The sequence below is a fragment of the Dermochelys coriacea genome, chromosome 10, assembly GCF_009764565.3.
Source record: "Dermochelys coriacea isolate rDerCor1 chromosome 10, rDerCor1.pri.v4, whole genome shotgun sequence".
Classification (NCBI taxonomy): domain Eukaryota; kingdom Metazoa; phylum Chordata; order Testudines; family Dermochelyidae; genus Dermochelys; species Dermochelys coriacea.
The window spans coordinates 22,458,182-22,475,957 of NC_050077.1; the positions used below are offsets into that span (position 1 = coordinate 22,458,182).

The window sequence follows — 17,776 nt, forward strand, 5'->3', positions numbered from 1 at the left end:
CTGTGGAACCCCACTAGAAACACACCCGCTCAATGATGATTCCCTATTTACAACTACATTTTGAGACCTGTTAGCCAGCTTTTAATTCATTTAAAGTGTGCCATATTAATTTTATATCATTTTAGTTCTTTAAATCAAAATGTGATTATGAGATAATGTGTGACATTAACTGTCCAGTAAGCACCTCAGCAAGCTCTTAAAACTCTTGGTGTAGGACAGACATTTTAAAATCAGCAGCTCTGTCTCACTTTAGTAGCTGCTGTTTAACATTCTCCTGTGATACTAATGGGATGGAAGGAGTGTTATCATACGATAACTATATGTTTTTCCTCAAATAAAGAATAGAAATATTTATTGAACACTTCTGTCTTTTTTGCATTATTATTGATAATTCTACCATTTCCAGCTAATAATGGACCAATACCATTGTTAGGATTTTTTTTGGTTCATAATATACTTGAACTCCTTATTGTCCTTAACTCTGCTGGCCATAGATTTCTCCCTATGTTCCTTTGCTTCCCTTGTCCATTTTCTAAACTTCCTAGATTACGATTTACACTCATTACTATCAACTTCCCCTTTCTTCTATTTGTTATATATATCTTCTTTATTTCTTAAATAGTACCTTCACTTCCCTCTCAACCAGTTTTTTATTTTTAACCAATATGGCCGCCTTCCTCAACTGTAGGATTGAGACTTTTTACGGACATCTAGTAAAGTGTTTTTAAACAATTTACAATTATCGCCCATATTTTTCTGATTAAATTCTCTCTCCCTGTTGATTTGGCTCATAATTGTTTTCAGCTTTGTGAAACTGACCCTTTTAAGTCACAATGTTTTTTTTATTGCTGGTCTGCACTGGATAGTATTTGTTATGTGCAAACAGAATAAAGTCATGATCACTTGTACTTAAGCTATCATTTTCATTTCTGTGATCAGTTCACTCTCTCTCTCTCTCTCTCTCTCTCTCTCAAGATGAGGTCCAATATAGAATCCACCTGTGGATGCAACACTTTCTGTGTCAGGAAATCATCATCTATAATAGTTAAAAATTCCAAGGATGTTTCAGTACTGGCAGCATGAGACCTCCAACATGTTCCACTCAAACTGAAGTCCCCCAGGCTCTCTCAGCTTTTTTTCCCCCTACACATTATAGATCAGTGCATAAAGGATCCAGTCATTCTGTTTCCCTGTGTCATTGGGTGGTCTGTATCCAATCTTATTCTTTACCTATTAGGGAATTGATCCATAAACATTCAAGATCATTTTCTTTCAGTTCCTGGTGACTTGGAAACAGCTAATGCCATTTTTGTTGAGTGCCCCCCCCCACTCTCTTGCCCATTCAATCTTTCCTAAATAGGTTATGAAACCTACTGGCAAACATGCCTTCATTGTACGAAAGGTATGTGAAAGGCTGCCTGTCCCAGGCCAGCTAAGACCCAAGAAAAGTGTTGTATGAGTGACCTAGTACCACTCCGGGCTTTACATAGTAAATCAGAATAATTTTTGAATACAGGAAGGGATTTCTTACCTACCCCTCTGTAATCCTATGAAGACACACCTTGTCACATCTCTCTGGTATGGTCACACCCTGCCTGAAGTGCTCAAGTCTTTAATGTCAAGCAGGGGAGAGGTGGGAAGAGAGCCACTTTACCCACCTTTCAGGGTCTGATCCTCTTTCTCTGGCAGATAAAAAAAGCGGACGATAAGGTACTTCCCATTCTGCTGCTGCCTCAAAATCTCTCTCTCTCAGGCAGAGCAAGGGTCCTCAAGCTAAAAACCATACAGGCACTATTTCCATTAGGTTGAAGCCTGAGGCAGGGCTGCACAGATGGAACAGGCTTCTCTACATGCCCAGACATACTGCAGAGTTTGGGACAGGCACGGAGTGTGGTACAGAACACTGAGAAAGATTCTGAAGGGGATAAATCCCAGCAAACCCTTCCTCAGGAGCAGAAGGGGTTTAGAATCCCTGATTTTCACACCACTTCACTTATTAATAAAAGTACCAGGTGCCTTGCAAAGAATACACTTTCTTTTTCCAATCTGGGACCTGGAGTCTCTGGGTTTTGCACGACTTACCCCAGAGTATCATGAGAAACCCCTTATTCACGCTGACAGGAAGGGATCTGAGTAGGAGCCCAGCTCATCTTCCCAGAGTTTCTAGGACCCACTTTTGGACTTGTGGGGGGGACCAGTAGCTCAAAAAGGGTCCTAGCTTTTATGGTGTTTTTTCCCCCAGGACTTCCCTGGATCAGCCTCCTCATTCTCCCTGTTCTATTCTGTTCCCCTGGTTGGGGTTTTTCTGAGATGGAGTCTCAGAAATTGGGGAAGGGGTGAGGGACACAGCAACATGTTTGTCCAACTCAGAGGCCCATGCCCTCGCAAGTGGGAGGTACTGCACCAGAGATTCTGGCTGGCTGTGACCACTGCAATGCTCAGATCCCAGACCAGGAGGCAGTGTGGAGGCTTGAAAACATGCTTTATCTGCCCCCAAAATGGCTAACAACTAATTAAGAAGAAAAGGATGAGAGCTAAACACAATGACACCTAACTGCTGCCGAGGTGGCAGAAGATCTGGTAGCAAGCAAAAGAAGGGGTGTGGCTAGCATAAGATGTGTTGCAGATTTGAACCGCCTCCAGAAACTGCAGACAAGAAAGGAATAGCTTATATGTATCAGAATTGTGGGAGAAGCCGAGCATCAAGAACACTTTCATACAATTACCTTTCCATGGAAAATAAATGGTCAAATGGACATCAAGACCCTTTCAATTTGCCTTACTATTCTCAAACAATCTCACTGGGAGCATGAAAGAATGGGGCTCCATTTACAGAAATCCTCTACCAAACAGCAAGATCATGATGAGATGAGAAAGACATATATTACCAGCTGAATGCATTGCAGTTAAGCATTTCTTCAAAGCAGAGACGAAGTCTGCAGGGATAGCTGAGGAAGATGCACACAATTGTGTAACAGCATACTCATACTATACCACACATTCAGAAATGATCTCACTAAGAGGGCTTTATACATATATTCAACATGGGAAGCTGGATTTAATCACTGATTGACTACTGATACAGTAAGTCTATAAGTGTATTTTTCACACTTCAGGTGAACATGTAAAACTATCAAGTTTCCAAGATCACTTAAATTTAAAGATACAGAAACATTTTTCACATTGCTAATCAAAAAAAAGTTTAAACCTGTATAAATTCTTAGTGTCTGCACCATTTCTCATGCCACATTTTTCAATGCTCATTCAGTTACAAAATCTTAACAGAACTACCTTCATTTCAGAAACCATGAGCCATCATCTTGGGATCTCCCCAAAGAAAGGCATTCCCACAATCCTTTTAAAAATGACCTGCTACACAATCATAATTCAACAAAGGCATACTCTGAAAAGCTCAAATGCCAAGATGGTACTCTGTTTTACAGCTTCCAAAGTATAGTACAAGACAATATTTAGCTCTTCCATATTTTTCAAACCTATCACCATCAGTTAGGTAAAGTGGGTGAAAACTCCAACCTGCACACTTAGTGCTTTTGTGAGTTTAATTAGAAGCTTGATGTTTGAACATGTTTATGATTTAATTCATAATAGCCTTATAAATAGGAATTAAGTTTTGCAGGCTCAATGTGGAAATCAATGTCCTACATTATATGGATACTAATAGGATTGGGAATGTTTACACAAGACCAAGGTAATAGGATCCATTAAACTATCTTATTTGCACGGCTGAAAGACTTCAGTGTTTTTGGTAATCTGAGAAGATAAAATCCCTTAATTTAATTTTAAAAAAAATGAGGCAAACAATGATTGTAGTTCTTATTTATAACTACTCTGAACACTTTTTAAAAAAAGTTAAGAATTAAGCTTCCTCAAAGTTATATTTAAGGTTAAACTCTTTAGTGAAATATGGTAATTTTATTGTGTATAGCTGGACATTTTTGCCTTATTTGCTATCAGGTAATATTTCTACAGCACTTCGCACAATGCAGTCCTGACTCTGCCAGCCTCTGGACGATACCAGAATATAAATGTTAAGTTAGACAGACAAAAACTAAATTAAAACAACATTAAGATTGCAAAACGACGTGCTCAAAAGTTAGGAAACACCAGAATTAAAAGTTACATCTGCAACCTTAATTCGGCCTCGTTCTGTGTATATATGAAACAGTCTTTAATTACACAATTACATACAATTTTTTCCACAGGAATTCAGCCATATTCAGTACATAGGACGCCTTACTCTGGGGATGAACCAGGGCTAGTAAAGAAGACTTGTCTCATATATTGCAGAAGTTGGAAGGCATACAGTGAATGAGGCAAGGGATTGCAGGAAGAAAGGAGGGTCTCATGGACAAGGCATCTAAATGCCATCCTGAAGAACTGGACTGTATTAGTGCCTATGCCACAAAGTTCCTATGTTATACAAGGCAAGTCACTGAAATCGAACTTTTCACAGGTGATCATTGTGTGTTCCTCATTTTCTGGGTATCTAATTTGAGACCCTGGGTCTGATTTGCGGAAGTGTTGAGCACTCAACTGCAACTAAAACCAACGGGAGCTTTGCCTTGAACATACAAGACTCAGGTCCTAGGCACTTTAAACTGGGAACCCAAAATTAGTGCATACTTTTGACATTCATTTTTTTATGCCTCAGTTGCCCATTTGCAAAAATGAAGACCAGACCACATCCATGGGGTACTGTGAATATAAATTCATTAATATTTGTGATGCATTCATATACTACAGTAATGAGTGCCACAGGAAAGTCCTAAGGAAATAATTCTGTATTCAGATCAGGGTTTGATTAGTGTGCAGTAAATAAGGTATGGTGCATTATGAAGCTAAAACAAAACATGGAATAGCTGTTCACTAAATGAGCATTGTTCATCCTGGACACTGAATGAGGCAAGGGTCCTACGTGGGAAAAAAATCATGAAATTGAAGTATCACAATGCAAAGGTACATGGGCATCAAATTCAGGTTGCATAGGTAATTGTAATACTGACATTTCCTAACTTTAAGGTTGCAAACTCAAGCACTCAAATTTTCTTTTAACAACTTTGGTGTGTGTAATCGCCCAGGTTTTTAAAAGAGCAAACTGAAGAAAACAAATTCCATTATGTGGAATCATACTGTCCCCTTCATGGGTCATCAGCAGGATTGGAACCTTTAGAGCAGTGATGCATAGATATTCAGTCAGGCTCGGGAGCTGCAAGTGGCTCTTTAATGTGTCTCCTGCGGCTCTTTGCAGTACATAGTATTAAAACATGGCGTGATTTAATTATTTACCAATCAAGATGCTTTTACTAGATTATTAACCAACTGTAGAATACTTGGTCAGTCATTTTGTAGTGAAAATTATATACATAAAAATAGTAATTGGAACAACGAATTCACAATACTGTGGCTCATTTGGGTAATGTTGATTGCTAATTTGGTTCCTGAACCACTGAGTTCTGTGTATCACTGCTTTAGATATACAGCACAGACCTCTAAACTTGAGTTAAAAGAGTAACTGACAGTAGTAGGTTGTCATCTTCTACATGATGAACCAGCCACTAGAGGGGGATGAAAAATTTTGCCAATGGGTACCAACTATAATTATATCCGATATACTAGACAGAAAAAATGGTGTTTTCTCCAATGTTGTAGGCCACAATAAAGAACAACAGTTATACAGAAGTCTTCACCTGGCAACAAAATTGCAGGTCTGAATACTTAGACCAGAAGCAGCTTGGGTACATTTTTTTTCCCCAGGCTATACTGACACCCCTAAGAACGGAGAAGGATGTAATGTATGACAGAAATTGTACCTCTCAGACAAACAGCAAGACTAGGAGGCATGTATGCAACCTTCCTATTTAACTTGTGAAAACAAAAGGAGGGTGAAGAAAACCAGGCTATACACAGAGGAGGGGAGAGGAGATAATAGTGATTATTCCCACAAAAATCACTTTCAAAAATGATGGCTGATCAACAAAGATTAAAAAAGAACTTTATGTAAACATAGGATCTCTCAACTATTTAATCCGTGCCCTCATTAAATAGTTATGGGGTATAAGATTTCCCCTTTAAACATCACATTTACTATGGGAAGAACACTTGATAGAGCAGGGGTTCCCAAACTTTTGTGGGCACAACCCTATTTTAATGCATTATTTCCTTCCAGGATCCCAGACAGCATGGAGGACATCATTTTGTAGAGCAAAATGTCATCCTCCACACAGTGTGACCTTGCACACACCAGACACATGTGAAGTCATGTCACATGGAGGACACTATTTTGCTCTGCAAAATAGCATCCTCCATGCATCGTAACCTCACATGCACCATACATGCGAGATCATGCTGTGCAGAGCAAAATATCATTCTCTACACACTAGGGATTGCCGTGACCCCATCTTCTGACTGCATGACCCCATTTGGGGTTGCAACCCACAGTTGGGAACTGCTGTGATAAAGACATTATGTGACTACATCAGTGGAGAAAGGAAGCTAAACAGCCACCCCCTCCAAATTACGTCACAAATGACCAGCTCAGTAACGAACTTACAAATGTATCTAAATAGCTTTTAGAAGATGTTTGAGAAGCCAACAGTCAGTTCTCTAGCAATCTAATTCAAACCTTTAGTTCAAAACACTCAAATTGTGGAGATTATAAAATATTAATATGCAAGTCAAAGGAAGGAACACCCACAAAAAGGGCTGGTGTACACTAAAAAGTTAGATCAGCATAGCTACATCTCTCAGGCGTGGGAAAAATCCACACCCTCATGAAACATAATTAAACCTACCTAATCCCAAGTGCAGACAGCACTAGGTTGATGGAAGAATTCTTCCAGCAATCTAGGGACTGCCTCTTGCGGAGGTGGATTATCTACAGAGACAGGAGAACAATTCCCAATGCAGGTTTCAGAGTAGCAGCCGTGTTAGTCTGTATTTGCAAAAAGAAAAGGAGTACTTGTGGCACCTTAGAGACTAACAAATTTATTAGAGCATAAGCTTTCATGAGCTACAGCTCACTTCATCCGATGCATTTGGTAGAAAATGAATGCATTTAGATGAAGTGAGCTGTAGCTCATGAAAGCTTATGCTCTAATAAATTTGTTAGTCTCTAAGGTGCCACAAGTACTCCTTTTCTTATTCCCAATGCAGTATTCAGTGTGTACACTGAAGTACTAAGCAGGACAGCTGCAGCACTGCCGCTATACCATTTTAAATGTAGACGCAGCCGAAGTTACCTAGTGCTGTAGAGTCTTGCATGCAAATTAGAATAAAAACGACAGCTACAGCTGAGCCCATATGGAAGATGCACACATAACACCGGGTATGTTTATTTAAACAATTATAGCACTAGGCTTGTTTTGGGTGTGTGGAAAGGATGGTTTTGGGTTACCTTTTTTTTTTGTTCACAAATATAACTGACTTTCAAATTATACATCTTCATATAAAGACACAAACAAGACATTCATACATGCATTACATGGCAAAACAAAGTGCTCTTTTACTGTTTAGACAAATCCAGAATTTGGCCGTATATAACCAAAAAGATTTTTGCAACCTACAATAAGGTGGGTCAGCTAAAATGTTCTACTTGTCCTCTAATGTCCAACAGACATGGGAACACTGGTAACTTGCATTTTGCTCCTTAGAGCAAACATTGACAACATTTAATAATATGGCATTGGTCCCTAAAAGCTTTTTGATATACTGTACATACAACCTAAAGATCTTTTTAAACTGTTGACCATTTGCACAAAGCTACTTGCTAAACAGAGTGATTAATATGCAAAGCTTGAACCTGTGAGCATGCCAAAACTTTCACATGATATCTGTGACTGAAATTGTATAGATACTGAATAAACTGGTTAACAGCAGTGTTCCCTTTATTATGAAAAGAATATTCCTCTCAATGCTTACCTTTCATTTTACTTTTCATCCAGTAGAGTCATGATTGCGCACTCTGCCTTTCAAGTATGTAATGAAGTGACACTTGCATAAAAGTGAAAGCAAATGTGTGTGCATCACGATTGTTGACAAAATTTAGATTTGGCAACATGCTTATTGCTGTCATAAACAGTGTCCACAGATTCTACCATCAGGTTTAAGCTATGCAAGTTAATATCACACAAACAGAATAACTCTGAACTGCACAGTAGTTCAGATGATTGACCAGTACTAATTTGGAAAACAAAGAAATAGTGGCATAGTCAGGTTTCAAATTAAATAATTCTGATAAGATATATATGGGAAAGTCTTTATTACTTCCTATATTTAATCTAATTATATTTAATACGCTGCAAATATCCCTATAAAGAGAAAAATTACAATGGGTGACATCAAGGCTGGGAAGGAAGGTACTGTCACAATTTTTGTATATTTGTTGCTTTATCTAGATTCAGCCGGATTTGTTCATCAAAACACAAAAGTTACAAGATCTCTATAACTTCATGATATACCTCCCTTTGTAAGAAGTACATGTAAACAAACACACTATTTTGACCTGCCATTAATATAGAAACTTTGTTCACAAGTCAGTTCAGCATCCCTACTGCCTTCAAAACAAGTATTCGCCTGCCTTAGTTAACAGGAGGCAGGTGCAAACAATGAAAGAGGAGGTCACCTACTGTTAATCCTATTTGTCAATAGGCTCTTAGTCTTCATGATGTGGTCAACACTACATTAATCCCAGAGATGTATCAAGTAAATCCATAATTTGTTTTAGATAGCTAAAAATAGAAGTCACTTAGGCATGACCATCATTTCAGAATCCTTATGACATGATTATAAAGCTATTACGAGAGAAAAAGAGGACTTTATATTTAATAAAATCACATTTTTACTCCAAATTAAAATGGAAAGAATTTACCATTTAACATTTTGCTGGACTCCAAATGTTTACTCAGAGTAATAAGAAAAAACAATTTATGTACGACACATGACGTCCACTTAGCTATACTGAAAATGGGAAGTGATCAGTTTTTTCCTTTTACCTGGTGAATGAAGAAAGATGCTTCTTTAAGCCTGCTGATGAGTTTGCTTACATCAAATAAGCATTGACATTTTAGGAGCTAGGGCGAGAACATGTAATATGTTTAAGGATGACCTGGTTCATATTATGGGAAACTAAACACGATCGACAAACGATCAACGTTTGCACATGCTCCAATCGGAGGATATTTTATGAGGTGGACAATATGGTATGGAATCTCAAACTCAAACTTGGGGATTCAGAAAGCCCCACGTTCTGATGACTGACTTGATGTGTGACCTTATGAAAGTCTCTTCATTTCTCTGCCTCAGTTTCCCCATCTGTAAGATATAATATTTTATTTATACCGATGAATGGACTATAAGGTGGATAGAAAGCTGGCTAGATTGTCGGGCTCAACGGGTAGTGATCAATTGCTCCATGTCTAGCTGGCAGCCGGTATCAAGTGGAGTGCCTCAAGGATCGGTCCTAGGGCCGGTTTTGTTCAATATCTTCATTAATGATCTGGAGGATGGTATGGATTGCACCCTCAGCAAGTTTGCAGATGCTGGAGGGTAGGGATAGGATACAGAGGGACCTAGACAAATTAGAGGATTGGGCTAAAAGAAATCTGATGAGGTTCAACAAGGACAAGTGCAGAGTCCTGCACTTAGGACGGAAGAATCCCATGCACCGCTACGGACTAGGAACCAAATGGCTAGGCAGCAGTTCTGCAGAAAAGGACCTAGGGGTTACAGTGGACAAGAAGCTGGATATGAGTCAACAGAGTGCCCTTGTTGCCAAGAAGGCCAATGGCATTTTGGGATGTATAGGTAGGGGCATTGCCAGCAGATCGAGGGACATGATAGTTCCCCTCTATTGTACACTGGTGAGGCCTCATCGGGAATACTGTGTCAAGTTTTGGGCCCCACACTAAAAGAAGGATGTGGAAAAATTGGAAAATGTCCAGCGGAGGGCAACAAAAATGATTAGGGGACTGGAACACATGACTTATGAGGAGAGGCTGAGGGAACTGGGATTGTTTAATCTGCAGAAGAGAAAAATGAGGGGCCATTTGATAGCTGCTTTCAACTACCTGAAAGGGGGTTCCAAAGAGGATGGATCTAGACTGTTCTCAGTGGTAGCAGATGACAGAACGAGGAGTAATGGTCTCAAGTTGCAGTGGGGGATGATTAGGTTGGAGATTAGGAAAAACTTTTTCACTAGGAGGGTGGTGAAACACCGGAATGCGTTACCTAAAGAGATGGTGGAATCTCCTTCCTTTGAAGTTTTTAAGGTCAGGCTTGACAAAGCCCTGGCTGGGATGATTAAGTTGGGGATTGGACTAGATGACCTCCTGAGGTCCCTTCCAACCCTGATATTCTATGATTCATCTACCTTCCACAAAGTTTTAGGAATCAGTTAATGTTTGTGTAGTGCTTTGAGCATTTAAAACCCTATGTAAGTGCTAAATAATATTAAAAAAGAGGAGTTCATGAACTTAATCAGAGAAGCTAGAAGATGTACTAAAAGCTGAGCATATTTGCAATCAATATAAAAGACCAGCTAACAAAATACAATCAATGATGTATCAGTCTAAACTATGCCAAGTTGAAAAAGAAGACTCCATCCACTCAAGCCAATAGCCTAAAACAAAAGGTTGGCATAATAGGCAAGTCTTGCAATATGCACAGGTTTGCTGGACTGACGGGAAAAACTGAAGAATCATGCTTCCAGTACTCCAATTTTCAATAGCATAAGCAAAAGTGTCCCAGATGACCCTAATTGTCAAGAGAGTGCATAGCCACATTGGGAAAAAAAATTACCTCATATCACCAAGATTATCCCCACAGAGTCTTTATTTTATAATGGAAAGTAATCTTCTAGTAAATGACCCTCACCCTCGAGCTCTGTTCCGTCCTCAAAAATCTAGGTAAAATATTTCAAGTTTCTATCTTATTGGCAATTTTTTTTTTTTTTTTTTTTTTTTTTTTTTTTTTTTTTACACATGCAATCCCATAGTTTGCAATTCAGAATGGGCTTTAAATTAAAGCACTGTCTTAAGATAGATAACTATATGGAGAAGAAAAGGAATGCTTAACACTCAAAAGACAACTTGCACCTTGTTTAGGGTTATGGTGGTTCCAAAAGGACAGAAATGAACATTCAGCCACATAGCTCTTACCTGTTGGATCTTGCTCTTTCTTGACTTTTTTGAACTTTTTGGCTCTCTTCCTTCCCTCTGGAACAGATTCTGCATAGCAATCTGTTTCATCAAGCTCTGTTTCTTGGATTTCTCTCTCTTCCATATCATCAGAGCCAGTTTCCTCTTGAATAGGACTCATACTTCTTTTTCCCATTGTGCTGGTAGCTGTAAAACTGAAATTAAAAAAAGGAAGACAACATGGTCATCTTGATAGAATGAATATAGCAAGAGTATTTAATGAAACAGGTGGGTCTGGCTGCTGTATACCAAAATTAAAAATATTCATAGGCCAGCTATAAATTTTAGTAATAATGACAGTTCACCATGTCAACTGCATAAGTTGTCTGAAAAATAATGCAATCTTAAAATTACCTTTCCAGGTGGAAGATTTGTCTAGCACCAGTGTTTCATAAAACTGATATTCACAATTTCATTTTGTTTAGATGCAGAATGAATGATCCTTTCTTTGTCCAAGAATATTTTATATTTTCCCCCTACTTTGATCAGGATATTTTTTAGCTCCACAATTAAATCAGGTCTTAAAAAGTAAAGATTTCCTGCATGTAAAATCTATACATCAAAATAAAATTCACCTTCTCTTGTTCCTCTATATACTACTGTATATACTCGATCATAAGCCGGTTCGTTTATAAGCCGACCTCCCGCAAGATGGATAAGTAAAAATGGAAAATTTTTATGACTCATTCACAAACCTACCCTATAATTCAGGGGTCAGCAAACTTTGGCTTCCGGGCCATCAGGATAAGCTGCTGGCAGCCCAGATGGTTTGTTTACCTCGAGCGTCCATAGGCACGGCAGTAAACCTAAGTAAACAAAGTGTCCCGGCGCGCCAGCTGCTTACCCTGATGGGCCAGGACAGCAACTGGTGGGGAAATTTATTTTTTTTGGAGCGGGGGAAGGGGGGAAAAGAAGCTGGGTGTCAGGGGAGTAACTCCTGTGACCACCCCAAGTCCAGGACTCCCACACTCTCCAGATCCCATCCCTTCCCACCTTATCTGGGGAGGATGTCTCTGGCCCGGCTGGAGCTGCTGCGGCAGGCTGGGCAGCACGGGCATAGCCTGCTCCAGCGGGCTAGACAGGGCGGCGTGTCCGCAGCGTGATCTGGTGGGTGGGGCCGAGCAGCAGGGCTCCAGTGTGCCAGCCCCAGAGCTGCAACTGCTTCAGAGGCTGGGGGGAGAGCAGCGTGACCAGAAGCAGAGACACTCTGGCCCCGCCTCTTCCCTTCTGGCTCTACTGGATGTGCTGCCTCTCCTTGCTCCTTCTGTTGGGGGGAGGGGCTGTGTCCCACCTCTCCCCTCTCTACACCCATTAATAAGCTGACCCTCTTCTCTGATTCTTCCCTTTTACTAAAAAAATCCGGCTTATGAACGGTATATATGGTACTTATCCATAACAGTCTAAATTCATCAAGATTTGATTAAAAAGCCACCGTCTGAAGAGAATAATTATAACTGCACTTTATTCAGAATGCACTGAAATTACACGGCACAAGACAGTTTCACCTTTTCATTCCACTAGAATTTGCCATTAGAGCAAAAATTCTTGGACATAAAATCAAGGTTAGCAAATGTGAGTAACGCAGTACTAAAGCACTAACCTAGCTCAAAGAACAATTACAGTAATGTAATTGCTGTGTATCTGAATATCAGATGTTTGCTTAAAAATTACTGTGTACATTTTAATACTTTTTAAACAAGCCATTTTAAGATTATTATAAATTCATGCTTATGAAGCTTCAAGTTTTCCGTTAGTTTAAAATGACATCTCACACTACAATATTCATCAGTTCCTAAACAAAAACACTCTTACATAAATCAAAATGTAACATCTTTGTTACAAAGCATATCATATCACATGGTTTTTTTGCACTTAATGACAAGGAAATATGGCTCTCTAACAGTCCTTTAGAGGAATTCCTGTTTAGTTGTATTTTTTGGCTTCAAGATGAATTTTTTTTTGCAGTGGCTTCAGGAGAACTTCTCTCTAATTGAGAATGTCTTCTATTCGGATACCCAAAGGCACTAAAATATAAAATATATGATTAAACGTCATGCTCTAACTTCCACTTCTGGGCTACATACACCGCCTGGTCTGAATGAATAGCTGGATTCTCCTCTCAATAGTCAGAGAGGAGAGGCCTTCCTTTGGGGTCTCTTACAAGATCTTCTCATTAAGTCACACCATGACTACCATTAACAAGCATTTGAAGGATATTTAGGTACAAAAATTCAGATGGCCAAAAAAAAGCAGAAAAGAACTATTTACCATATATATCTACTCTAAACATCATAGTAAATCTGAATTGTGAGTTTTAAACTAAAACTGAAGTGAAAGAAGAGAAGGCAGGACAAGAGGTTTCAGGCATTCAGAAAACTAAGAACCCAAACTTGATTTAAGACTTCTTCTAAAAAATAGCTACATAAAAAAATTCGACTTCTGAGGAAAAGTATTAGTTCCAATGAATGAAAAAAATGAAAGTGTGGGGAAAAGGAGGGATGAGAGAGATTGAATAGTTATGTATTCTAATCCCATAATTTACAGCGGTACTCAAAGCACCTGAATCTTAAAGGGAACCTGTTGTCTTTTCCCAAAACATGTTTTAAATCAGGATCATGATCCTCCCACACAGCTGCGCAGAAGGAGTTGTTGCAGCAAAATAGGAATGCGAGTGTTGGGGCAGCACATTACTACTAGGTTTGGACTGGACAAAGTGCAAAATTAAAAACAATTCTAGCCCCTAATTTCTGCCGGCATATTGCTGGAAGAAACGTCCGGTAAGCAGCATAGAGACAGCATAGAGTGCAGAGACCAAAGTGCACAGTCTATAAGAAGAATTGGTAATAGGCAACTTGCTTTCACTACCTCGGTGAAGTGTTCTCATTTCTTTTACAACAACATATATTTTCTGTTTTTTCAACTTTTTATTAAGGAAGAGTTACAACAAAATGTTAACATACTATATTGTACATTACCTATTCTGGATCAGGTTAATATTCTAAAAATCTGGCTAAAGATTCTGGGTTGGTGGCTGAAGAGCCTTCTTCCTCTGAGTACGCTAAAAAGGATGACCAAATATCTAAATAACTATTCTCTTTTTGGTGCTGCTCTTGTTTACGTACTTGGTATGAAAGATTTTCTATTAAAAGGACATATTTTACTATACCACAATTTCATAGGAGGAGCCTTATTTTCCAATAATGTGCAATATAAAGTCTAGCTAACAATAAAAAAATGTCGTTCTGTTTAAAATGTGTATTTTTTTTTACTGGAGCACTAAGTGAGCAAGTCAGGGGATATCTAGGAAGCTGGAATTTTGCTTCCTAGAACATTAATCTCTTTAATAATTTCCTTCCAAAACTATCCAATTTCTGGACAAAGTCACCACGTGTTCAAGTATGTTCCCCTGTCCTGGAGTGTGCCACCCTAGTACCAAAAATAAGATTGATCTCTACATGGAGTCAAATGCAATCTATACAGAAATTTCAGAAGATGTATATCCCCTTTCAAATACAGAGACCCACTCATCCAGATCAGCTAGTTTGTCCAAATCCCTCTCCCATCTTTTCATGTGGGCTATTTTCTTACATCTTTCAATCAAAATTGTGTGCGCGCATGTGCGTGTATATGTACGTGTGTACACACACACACAAACCCTTACAAATGAAACCTTTTGTTGTTCCAGCTTGCACCTGTGTCTATTCCAAAAATGCAGTTAAAGGTCTAAATCAGGGTGAGCAAACTACAGCCTGGGGGCCACATCCGGCCCTTCAGAAGTTTTAATCCAGCCCTTGAACTCCCGCCGGGGAGCGGGGTCCAGAGCTTGCCCTGCTCCACATGGCTCCCGGAAGCAGTGACATCTTCCCCCTCCGGCTCCTATGTGTAGGGGCAGCCAGGGGGCTCCCACACTGCCCCTGCCCCAAGCGCTGCCCCTGCAGCTCCCACTGGCCAGGAACCATGGCCAATGGGAACTGCAGAGGCAGTGCCTGTGGACGGGGCAGCACGCAGAGCCGCCAGGCCACGCCTCCACATAGAAGCTGGGGGGAGATATGCTGCTGCTTCCAGGAGCTGCTTGAGGTAAGCACCGCCCAGACCTTGCACCTTTCACCCCCCTGCACCAACCCCCTGCCCCGATCCCCCTCCTGCCCTCTGACCTCCTCAGTCCCAGCCCAGAGCACCCTCCTGCACCCCCAACCCCTCATTCCCAGCCCCGCCCCAAAGTCTGCATCCCCAGCTGGAGCCCTCACCTCTCCCACACCCCAATCTCCTGCCCCAGTCCAGAGCCCCCTCCCACACCTTGAACTACTCATTTCTGGCCCCACCTTAGAGCCCTCACCCGCTCCCACACCCCAACCCCCAATTTCATGAGCATTCATAGCTTGCCATATAATTTCCATACCCAGATGTGGCCCCCGGGTCAAAAAGTTGGCCCACCACTGGTCTAAATAGAGCTGCTTTGTATTCAGATTTCACAATAAAATATTTGACTTGTAAATAATGAAAACACAGAATCTTTACATTATTACATAGCTCTTGGTATGATTTCAAATCAGGACCCAGGAACAGCTGTCCGATTTTAGTAACTTTAGCTCTCAAAGACAATAAACAGTTACTTTAATATTTCCTAGGGATAAATTCCTGATGAAAGTAGCTAAGGGAGAGGGCCTCAGCAACAAGAATGCAAAAAAAAATCTATTGTGATGAAGTTCCTCCTGTACCTTGGTGGGTCTTGCGCTTATTGGTGGATTTGTTTGCCTTGGAGCTTCACAGCAGCCCTCACTTTGGCCGTTTTCGTGAACCCACAGTCCAGGTCAACTCCTCCTGTGTCTGACCAGGAGTTGGGAGGTTTGGAGGGAACCCGGGCCCGCTCTCTACTCCGGGTTCCAGCCCAGGGTCCTGTGGAATGCAGCTGTTTAGAGTGCATCCTGGAACAGCTGTGCGACAGCTACAACTCCCTGGGCTACTTCCCTTTGGCTTCCTCCTAACACCTTCTTTATCCTCACTATAGGACCTTCCTCCTGGTGTCTGATAATGCTTGTACTCCTCAGTTCTCCAACAGTCCGCATTCTCATTCTCAGCTCCTAGTGTCTCTTGCTCCCAGCTCCTCACACGCATACCACATACTGAAGTGAGCTCCTTTTTAAACCCAGGTGCCCTGATTAGCCTGCCTTAATTGATTCTAGCAGCTTCTTGATTGGCTGCAGGTGTTCTAATCAGCCTGTCTTAATTGTCTCCAGAAAGTTCCTGATTGTTCTGGAACCTTCCCTGTCACCTTACCCAGGGAAAAGGGACCTACTTAACCTGCGGCTAATATATCTGCCTTCTATTACTCTCCTGTAGCTATCTGGTCCTACCCTGTCATACTATCCAAAGCTGGTCTGGATAGGTGGGCGATTTTTTTTTTTAAATAAAGATTTTTGTGGACAAATTTCTTTGTAACCCAACAACTATTTTGAATAGCTGTATTTGGGCTCCAGTCTGAGTTTTATCTATTGTTTGGATAGTCTAATCCAACTGATCAAATCTTAATTGTGATGCATAATACTATAAGCCAAATTAAGGAACACTAGTCCACCCCACTTGTAGGCTTATAGAGAATTTTAGAATTCACCTTTTTGCCTTTTATGTTTTCATATAAATTTTAATAGTGCATCCTAATATGTTTTTAAAGTCATGTCGGGGATATGTACAGGGATGCAATTAAACAAAAACTACACTTTGGGAGGATTTTCATCTTTACTGAGATTACCCTACCTAGCCAAGAAATTTCATATTTGTTCCATTCCTTCAAGTCTTATTTTACTCCATATTGGCAGGCAACTTACCTTAAAAAGATTAATTTCTCTCTACAATATTTACTCCTAAATATTTTTAAGATTTCTTTATCCATTTAAATTTATGTAGCTGACAGTTTGTTTTAATCCTCATGAAATATGGAGGAAGTTAACAAACATCTCAAAGATCTGTTTACTGCCAGTTACTAAATCTCCTTTTTTATTTTTAATCAGTAATGGCTGATTTATCCGGTTTCTCTTACCTTTCTAGCTAAAAGTCTATCAGCTTTATTGCCCTTTTCATAATATTTGTATTTCATATATCTAAGTTTTTGCTCAGCCCTACTGCTTATAATAGGTTAAACTTCCATCTCCCCTCTTTTACTTTCTTATGCGCTCTTCAATCCTGTAGATTTATAATCTAACTTCCAAAATAGAAAGTACTTTCACCAAACTCTCTTCAAGAATTCTCTTTTTTTTAAAAACATATGATGCTTTATTACAAGGATCCCCTCATTAATGCCTTTCCAGCATCCCAGAGAACACTTTTATTGAGCCCTTGCTTATAATTTTCTTCTAGGTATTTCTGGACATTTTCTTCCAGCTTTTGAATTCTAATGCACTCATACAGCAAAGCTCTATTCAACCATGAGGCCCTTTGTTTTTCCAATGAGTTCCAATCTTTTAATCTAATATATACAGAGGAATAATCAGACCGTGTTATAAACACCCAGATTATCTTTTTTGACCAAATTAGCCAAAGTCTTAGAAATAAAAATCATATCAATC

At 39.8% G+C, this 17,776-nt stretch overlaps 1 protein-coding gene across 1 annotated transcript in view; it reads right to left on the reverse strand.

Annotated features, from left to right (window-relative positions):
• Positions 1-17,776, reverse strand: part of PARN (poly(A)-specific ribonuclease) — a 187,023-nt gene that overhangs the window by 8,813 nt on the left and 160,434 nt on the right. The window contains 1 exon segment of the mRNA XM_038417949.2: positions 11,175-11,368. Coding sequence (XP_038273877.2) covers positions 11,175-11,368 — 194 coding nt within the window.